At 51.3% G+C, this 8622-nt stretch overlaps 2 protein-coding genes across 2 annotated transcripts in view; both read right to left on the minus strand.

The window, feature by feature from the left end:
• AMH (anti-Mullerian hormone) overlaps positions 1-1523 on the minus strand; it is a 3591-nt gene extending 2068 nt beyond the window's left edge. The window contains exons 1-2 of the mRNA XM_010182236.1: positions 920-1523; positions 1-102 (exon numbers count right to left, since the gene is read on the minus strand). Coding sequence (XP_010180538.1) covers positions 1-102; positions 920-1523 — 706 coding nt within the window. The remainder of the gene's footprint in view (positions 103-919) is intronic.
• A 2019-nt stretch (positions 1524-3542) lies between these two features.
• SF3A2 (splicing factor 3a, subunit 2, 66kDa) lies at positions 3543-8087 on the minus strand. Its single transcript, XM_010182234.1, has 8 exons — positions 7927-8087; positions 7361-7432; positions 7002-7048; positions 6238-6347; positions 5581-5630; positions 5137-5277; positions 4586-4654; positions 3543-4027 (listed from the first exon to the last, which is right to left on the minus strand). The coding sequence occupies exons 1-8, from the start codon at positions 8050-8052 to the stop codon at positions 3695-3697; spliced, it is 948 nt and encodes a 315-aa protein (XP_010180536.1). The 5' UTR covers positions 8053-8087; the 3' UTR covers positions 3543-3694.
• Between the last annotated feature and the right edge of the window lie 535 nt (positions 8088-8622).

Raw genomic sequence — 8622 nt, forward strand, 5'->3', positions numbered from 1 at the left:
GGTAGAAGAGCAGCACGGCCCCGCGCAGCTCTCCCAGCGACCGGCCCACCTCGGCCTGGAAAGCCAGCTTGAACCACAGCTTCGCCTGCGTCTCCCACTTCACTGGAAAGAAGAAAGCAGAGGGCATGAAACCTCCCCATCTGGTGGCTTCTGAGGGGTACAGGGAGAGAGGAAGGAGCTTTGGGGCCCAGCATCAGTCCCAGGTGGTAACCAGAGCATGCAGGACGGGAGTCGATGGGATACAGCAAAGCCCTTTTTCTGGTTTGAGGGAGGTGGCCAGCAGAGCAAGCCCTTGCAGCCAGCAATTCTGGCAAATTTTGGTGGGCAGTTCCCCATGGAAATCTCCTTTGGCAGCTCAGGGACATTGTGGCCGTTGGATCGAGGCCAGCAGCACTGCCTGGGGAAAAGCTGCTTCCCAGCTGTCCAGCACCAGCGAGTTCAGCTGAAAATCCAAAATGCGGGAGGGGAGGAGGAGATTGTAAGAAAAGAGACGGCACCATGACCCTCTTGCTACACAGGATTAAAACCAAGGGTTTGCCAGAGTGCTCTCCCTTGGCACTTACCACCAGGCTCATACTACAGCAGGACCAGCTGGGTCTATTCTTCTGAAACCCTCCTCTCTTTTCCCAATCAGAATGAGTGGGGATGGGATTAAGGCAGAAAGAGAGAAACGCTCATAATCTCGAAAGCAGAGCAGAAGCCGCTGAGGCTGCGGCACTTGGGTGTTAGTCGCAGGCAGGGACGAGGCACCCTGTCACACGTCAGCTGCCATCACTACTAAAGCTACAGCTGCTTCAAAATGTACCCGGAAAGACATTTTACCGTACTGCTCTGCTAATTGTCAATGTAACCCCACCCGCAAATTTAATTGCGTGTCTAACTCTCTGATTTAGGGCAAGGAGAAGACATCGGCACCAACCTTGCTCCAGGTGCAGCACGAGGACACGGTCCTGCCCCGGCTCCACCACGTGCGCCTGGATGTGCTTCAGGGGATGAAGAGCAGCACCCATGCCACCAGCTGGGCAGAGCCCGAAGGTCTCGAGAGAGCTCCTGTCCCAGCTGGTGTGTTGTCTCAGCAGCTTGATGAAGGCGCTTTCATACTGGGTGAGCACACCCACAACATCCAGGTGCCTCAGGGTCAGCCCATCCTGGTCCATTTTCACCCTGCAGACGGGCCCTTCCAGCCCCCCAAGAGGCCATGGGTGCAGGCTAGAGCCAGGCCAGCCAATACCCCCATCCTCCCCTATCCCCTGCATGCATTTGGCTCCTGGCTCAGGCTTAGCGAAGAGGCGAGCGGCAGCAGTCACCCTGGGTCTTGCGGCTGAGTTGGGTCTCCCTCTTTCCTGCAAACTTGCATTTTCTCTCTTTCTCTCCTCTGCTTCAAGTCCCAGCTCCTCTGACGGTCTCAGCTCCAGTTGCTTCTTTGGGGAAATCCTTTCCCCCATGCTCCCCCTTCTTGTGAGCGCTGCAGTGGGAAGCACCAGCACCAGGCATGGCAAAAGCACCCTAAAAGCAGCCTTCATGTTCCCACTTCAGCTCTACCCAAGTAGCTCCCTGCTCCCGCTGCAGCCACTCGAGCCACTCACTTGCACCTCAAAACAGTCAGGTGGGAGGGGAGGACGACATCTCCCTTTTAAAAACCAGTGGCCTTGAGTTGACAACACACAACACACCTCCCCAGAGCAATTCGAAGGCTGCTGTGCTGGAGAGGAGGGAGGGATGCTTCAGAGAAACTTTTTTTGTTCTATTTTTGGGTTTGAAACAAGTATTGGAAACGTAAAACAAGTAAAGCTGTTTCCCTTACTTGTAGGGATGCATGTCCTTGACTTCAGATGTTTTCTAAAGGAGGATGGATGTCTAGACCTAGAGCTCCATGGGGACTGGCACGTTCTATTCCCATCAGCGGTGCAACACCATGAAGGGAGAATTAAGCCGACGAGGAGGGGGATAAAAAGATAACAGGCAGACACTGAGTGAAGGTATGAAAAGTGTCCTCCTCTCTCCACTGGAAAAGTGCCCCCATGGCTGGCATCTCCTTTGCTGAGACTCAGAGAGGCACAGGGGCTCTCATAGCATCTCCTGATTCCCAGGGTGCTTGGGCTTGGGAAGGGGAATCTCGCAGGGTGCAGCAGCACCTGATGACTGGGACACGTCAGACTTGACTTCAAAAATCTCACAACTCACATATTATAAGGGCTTTTATCATAGAATAGTTTTGGTTGGAAAAGGACTTTAAGATCAAATCCAACCATCGATCCAGCCCTAAGTCTGCCACCAGACCACATCCCTAAGCACAACATCCACTTTCCCTTTATGAGACACCAATACTCACTGTAGCACTTGGAATTGCCAATGCCACCTACCTAAACCACCCCAGAGGTATGTCCTTGGCAGGGGAAGTGTACCCACAGAAAATCTCCAACGCGTGTTCAGATCCTTTGGCTTTGCAGTTCGGAGCTCAGGATCTGGCTACAGCACAGCATAGATGTGCTGCACACCCGAACCAAAGAGGGACAAAGGGCTGGGGAAGGTGGACCTCTCCTACAGTGGGACACAAAGGACACGCACCTGGTAAAGGGGAGAACCCCCACAAGCTGGTCCAGGTATTGGGGCAGCTTGGCTTGAGACAAAGGATTAGGACTGAACAGGATCCACATCAGGGCAGCAGAAGAGGCGAAGGCTTTGGTTCCTTCATCAGACAGGCAGGAGCTGCAGGGGTAGAGGGACAGGGCAAGTCCAGGTCCCATCCAGGTCCCCACCAATGCCTTCACCCACTGAGCACCCCAACACCCCACACTGAGGAGCCTCAGGTTGGTGGAGTGAATCCTGGGGAGGACAGAGAGGAGAAATCTCAGTTCTCCTTTTTAACGGGAACCAAATACTTACTTGAAGGAAACATTTATTATAAATAAATCTGCAGAGGACTAAAAGCTCTCCAAAACTCATCTAGTAGTGGGATGGTGACTGCTTCTGGGCAGCCTCTTCTAGTGCTTGACAACCCTGTCAGTAAAGAAATTCTTCCTAATACCCAACCTAAACCACCCCTGGGCACAACTTGAGGCCATTACCCCTTGTCCTGTCACTGAAACAACCTCCCCCTCACTATCTCCTCCTTTCAGGAGCTGTAGAGGGTGATAAGTTCTCCCCTCAGCCTCCTCTTCTCCAGGCTGAACCCCCCCAAGCTCCCTCAGTTGCTCCCCATCATTCGTGTGCTCCAGACCCCTCCCCAGCTCTGTTGCCCTTCTCTGGCCACGCTCCAGCCCTTCAATGCCCTTCTTGGAGTGAGGGGCCCAGAACTGAGCACAGGATTTGAGGTGCAGCCTCACCAGTGCGAAGTACAATCACTTCCCTGGTCCTGCTGGCCACACTATTTCTGACACAAGCCAGGATGCCATTGGCCTTTTTGGCCACATTTCCAGTCTTATCCCTTCTCTTTGGAGAATTTCCAACATGTAACCAGACTGGGAATGGTTTACGTATCTAAAGGCTAAAGAAAGTGGACACATAGCAACATTTGCAACTAAAATACAGAAAAACAGAGAGAAAGGAAAATTGAAAACCTTTTAATGAACCTACAGGATTCAATTAGATTCACAGGCATACAAAACAGAACTATTTCTCTGAATTAGTCGTGATCTGGATATAAAAAGACAGGAGCTAGGGGAGAACAGTGGGACCCAGTCCAGGAAGGGCTTCAGTTGGAGGGAGGTGGAGGGGGAATGGTGCCAGGCCCCTCCGTGGGCAGAGGTGGCCTCATCATGGGGGGCAGAGGAGCAGGGGGTGGGACACCGGGTGCTGGTGGCAACTGGGGTGGCACCGGAGGCGGTGGCACGGGTCCAGAGGGAGGCATAGGAGGCAGAGTCATGCCTCCTGGCGGAGGAGGGGGCATGGAGTCCGGCAGAGGAGGCCTTGGTGGCAAACCGTTCATCAGTGGAGGTGGAGGCGGCCGCTTCACAGTAGGTGGCCCTGGAGGGAGGTTTGGCGGAGCTGGGGGCTTCTCCATCTTGAAGTGGAATTGAAGGAAGAACTGGGGAGAGGAGAAAAGCAAAGAGAAGGGAACAATTAATCCTTGGGATAACTTAGTGCCACCAGGAACAGAGCTTGGCTCTCTCCTGACCCATTACCTCCATGGCCCACAGCTGCCTCCCCAGCCTGGCAGCACTCACGACTCGCACCAGCCCTGTCCAGTATGCTAACTCCTCCGCGTTACACCCTAAGCTGTCTGGGACGGGGTCAGTATTCCCCACGTTGCATTCATCCCCTGGTCTGACATGTGGTACCCAGTGAGTACATCCACGCTGGGTGCAGGAAACACAGCGAGGAGCCTCAGAGGCGGCATGGTGCTGCGTGGCTATGCACCACTCTGCTGCTGACGGCAGCCTTTGCTCAGAGGATTAAACTCTCACAACGAGCACACAGGGGAAGATCTTTCTGTCAGGAGCCACTGCACAGTTGCATTGAAGGAATGAAGATTTTAGTATCAGCATGGGTACCACCAGTGTGCACTCTTCCTCTTCCTTCCCACTGCTCTGCCCTCCTGCTTCCTCTGTAACCCATCAGAAAGACATGGCAGCGCTCCAGGTACCTGCTTGGTTTCCCTGTTCCAGTGGGTCCAAAACTTTCCTTCTGCTTTGTCGATTTCTCTGCTTGGTACCTGCAACAAAAAAAAGAAGAAGGAGTTATTATTAGCTCCACCAGATTAGCTCAATGGCCCTTTTTAGCACCAGAGCCCTCAAGATAAGTGCAGTTATTCCAAGCCTTTGTGAGACGCGCTGGTCTCGGATGTTATTAGATAGAGATGGGGGCAGGAAAGAATTAAGTTACTTCCCTATCAGTCAAGGACAAGTGTGCTGGCAAAAAACCCTCTCTCAACATCTGCACAAAGGCTGAGGAGCAAAGCCCAGAAAGCTCCTTTCTGTGCCAGACACCGAGAGCTCAATGGCTCCCCAGAGCTCAGCTCCCAGCCTAGTTTTCATGCCAGAGTCCTCCACTAATCCTCAGCAGGGTTTAATGACTTCCAGCCATGTCTTCCCAAGACCCCTTTCCACTCTGTTAACCCCCTGAAGGCTAGAACAGAAGTTTATAACCACACTCACTGGGAAAGGAACTTTCCTAACAGTTAATCCCAAATCTTACCTTGAATGCGATGGTCTCGTAGGGCTCTGCTGCCATCAGAAGGTATTGCCAGCGTCTATCGGGGGGCTCAATCCTCTGCTCATAGGCTGACATGAACCGATGTCGAGGCATGATACTTTCCGCAATCTCTGGGTAATCAATCTGTTCAGAAGTGATTGCAGCGTTTAGGAGAACGTCTCCCCTTTCACTCCCTCTTCGTACAAACAAATCAATCAGCTATGAACCGTATCGGGAGATCAGCCCCAAACAGAAAAATTAGTGCCACCGAAGGAAACAGCTGGACAACTGCCATCGTGGATTTGCTCGATGCAGTCTGCAGCAGAGGACTAGCGAGGTGAAGCCTTTTTTTTATTATTAATTTCAATAATCCTGCATGGAACTGCTCATTTAGCAGCATTTTCACTTGGATAACCCAAACACCAAGGATTTTAAAGGTGCTCTTACCTGAAAGAGAAGGCTCTGCTGGCCTGTTTCTGGATCTCGCTGTTTGGTCACTGTAAAGAAAGCAAGAAAGCTCAGTTCATGACACAGCGGGGTTAAAGCAACATTATTTCTGCCCTAGGGAACACACAAAGCTTCAAACAACAAAGTATGACAAGATTTTTCTCCCGTTTATCAAACATAACACCACATTGTCTTAACTGAAGCTACTGAGGATCTCCACTGAAATCCAGCTGCTGTGGGGCAGAACAGAGCTGGGAGATAAGAAACCAAGTTGTGTCTTGAAGGCCAAGCCAAAACAATGGGGAGTTCAGAGAAAAAATGTGAGCCATACAAGCACTGAGTGATTTATGAGCATTAGTGAAAGATGGGACAGCACAATAAAAGGAGAGAGACTGAAACAATGTCATCATTTTCTGCACGGCTCTAATAAGAGCTGAAAGACTGAGACACACCTATCTATTATTAAAATGGTTCTCGTCTGTCAGCAATAAAGAGAGGTTCTGTGGGCAACTTAAACAAGAAAGGACGTCAGGAGATAAGCCCATATCTTATTCATGGCCAGATCTGCTAAAAAGGCTAATTAATAATTCACATCCACAGCACTGAGCTCCAGGGGAGCTCCAGCAGGCACTGGGTACGTGCCAGATGCCGACACACCTTTATAACCTGGTCGTCCAATTTTCACAAATTTCTTCACTTCCACCTTGACTTTTTCTGGTGCGGGCTGGGCAGGGGCTTCCTTAGCTTCCTTGGCAGCTCGACGGGCCCTGGATTAATGGGAGATTTAAGAGGTTGGCCACACCTGTTTCTAAAGAATACACCAGGAGCACTCTGAATCCTTTACCAGGGAACAGCTTTTCACAGAAAGCATGCCAGGAAAGGCTGTTTCTATTCCACACACCCCAGTACAGACCAGTTGTATCCATGCCTTCCCCTGACTAAAGGCCGTCATCTCCACTATCTCATCCACCCCCAAGATGACCTTGGCACATGTCTCCACAGATGGATTTGAGAAGACTTCTTGAAATAAAAAAAAAAAGGAAAAAACCCCACAAGCCAGTCATCTAAACCAAAGCAAACCGGATTTCTTAAAATAAAACTCAGATACTTCTCCCAGGCTATATTCCCAAAACCAGGTCCTTAGAACCAGACTAAAACTCTTTCTGCCCCTTCCTTCAGGAGCCCCACAGCTGGCTTTGACCTTGAGCTCAAAATGGAGCTCGCTGGCACCATTTTCTGGAGTTCATCTGGTCTGTACCTGCTGGCTCGTGTCAGGCTGCTCCCCAAGAACAACACAGTGGCCAAACAGCACGTCACAGAGTGCTGCTGTGCAGTGGAGTTCAAGATTTACAGACGCAAACAATCATCGTTTGAAAGTGCTTCAGTAATGGAGAATAAAGCTAGGGTGAAGAATGACTTACAAATTGGTCTGATGCTTCTTCCCCTGGGTGTGTGCTAAGTAACTTCCCTGAAATAAAGAACAAGGCAGAAGAAAGTTAAATGAAGACAGATCCCTGTCACAGAAGAGAGAAGATATCATACACTGACAAGGATGTTTATTCCTCAGCTGAGAGGACAATTACTCAAAAATAGCAGAATGCTCTCAACTACTGAATTGTCATAAACCTCACACACAGGCCACTGCCACCCCTGTCACCACCCCAGCCATCAGTCAACAGGCACAGCCCAGGTACTGGCACTCAAAGCTAAAATTCAAATTCTAAATTCAAATTCTAAAACATCTGCTGCCGAGAAGCAGTCAGACCACTGCTCAGCTCACCTCATTGTTGTGCAGCGTCAGGCACAGCTTACATTCGTAAGAGCCCAAATGATTTTTCATAAAATAAGGGTCCTAGGAAGAGAATGATTCAAAAGTTACAAGTAAAATACATAGCAAAACGACAGAACGATCAAAATACTCAATACCGAACTTTTGCTGCACTAGAAGAACGGAGTTTGTACATTTAAATTGAGAGCATGGCACTGCTTTAGGACTATGAAAACAGAGGGAAACAACAGCAGCTTCGTTAACTGGGGACAGCAAACCCGACTCCAGGCAGGAAACAGCAAAATAAGGCCCAGTCCCAAGCAGACTGAAAATAAGGCAGTAACAGACAGCTGAACATGCAAGCACTGGCACCTCTCTGGTCGGTCCCGTCGCGAAGGTTTCTCACCAGAAACAGAAGTACTGAATCCCAACCCACGGCATTCCGCTAAATCTCTCGCCCTCCTGGTCGTGTCACCCCAGCAGAGCCCTAAGCTTGTCCCCATGGCCACCTGCAGGACAGGAGCCACAGGACGGGAGCTGTGCGTCTCCTCCCTGCACAGGCAGGGGCCAGCGCTCACCTTGTTGATGTCGATGGTTTCCAGCGCCAGCTGCCGGAGCCTCTCCCTGCGGTCTCGGTTGCTTTCCGAGGCAGAGGCTACGCCTCCGCTTCCAGTTTTACCTCCGGGCCGATGCTGAAAATCCATGGTGGGGATTTCTACGCTTCAGCTACTTCTGGAGAAGATCAGTCTGGAAAAATGAGAAGAAGGAATGTGAGTGACAGCCAGCGCTTCTCCCAACCCAGGGGTCACAGCATTGCCCAACCCCTGCCCAGGTCCCCACCACGGCAGCCCAACACAGAGCCAGCCTGGTACCACTGCCTTGGGAAGTGGAATAGAAGTAAAAAGACCCAAAATAACTGGACCTTCCCATCTCCTCATTCCCCATCCCTTCCTCTGTGCAGAGATGTGCCCCCACCACACACATGCTCAATGAGGCCACCCCACACCCCACCCCCCCTGACAATGAGCACCCCCCAACCCTGCCACGAGCTGAAGCCCCTCTCCACCGCCTCAGTGCTCCCCCACAGTCTCAGAGTCATCTCCAAACCCTCTGTGAGGTTCAGAGCCCCCCACTGGCAAGATCAGGACCTCAGCACCCTGTCCCTATCCCCCAGGTGGGTTCCAGACGCCCACACACCCAAAACTCCCACCAAAGGTAGAACCTTTGTGGGAAGGGCACAGAGACCCCCAGCCCCTCAGCAAGAGTCAAAGCTC

This window comes from Mesitornis unicolor, unplaced genomic scaffold, assembly GCF_000695765.1.
Source record: "Mesitornis unicolor isolate BGI_N332 unplaced genomic scaffold, ASM69576v1 scaffold3394, whole genome shotgun sequence".
Taxonomy (NCBI): Eukaryota; Metazoa; Chordata; class Aves; order Mesitornithiformes; family Mesitornithidae; genus Mesitornis; species Mesitornis unicolor.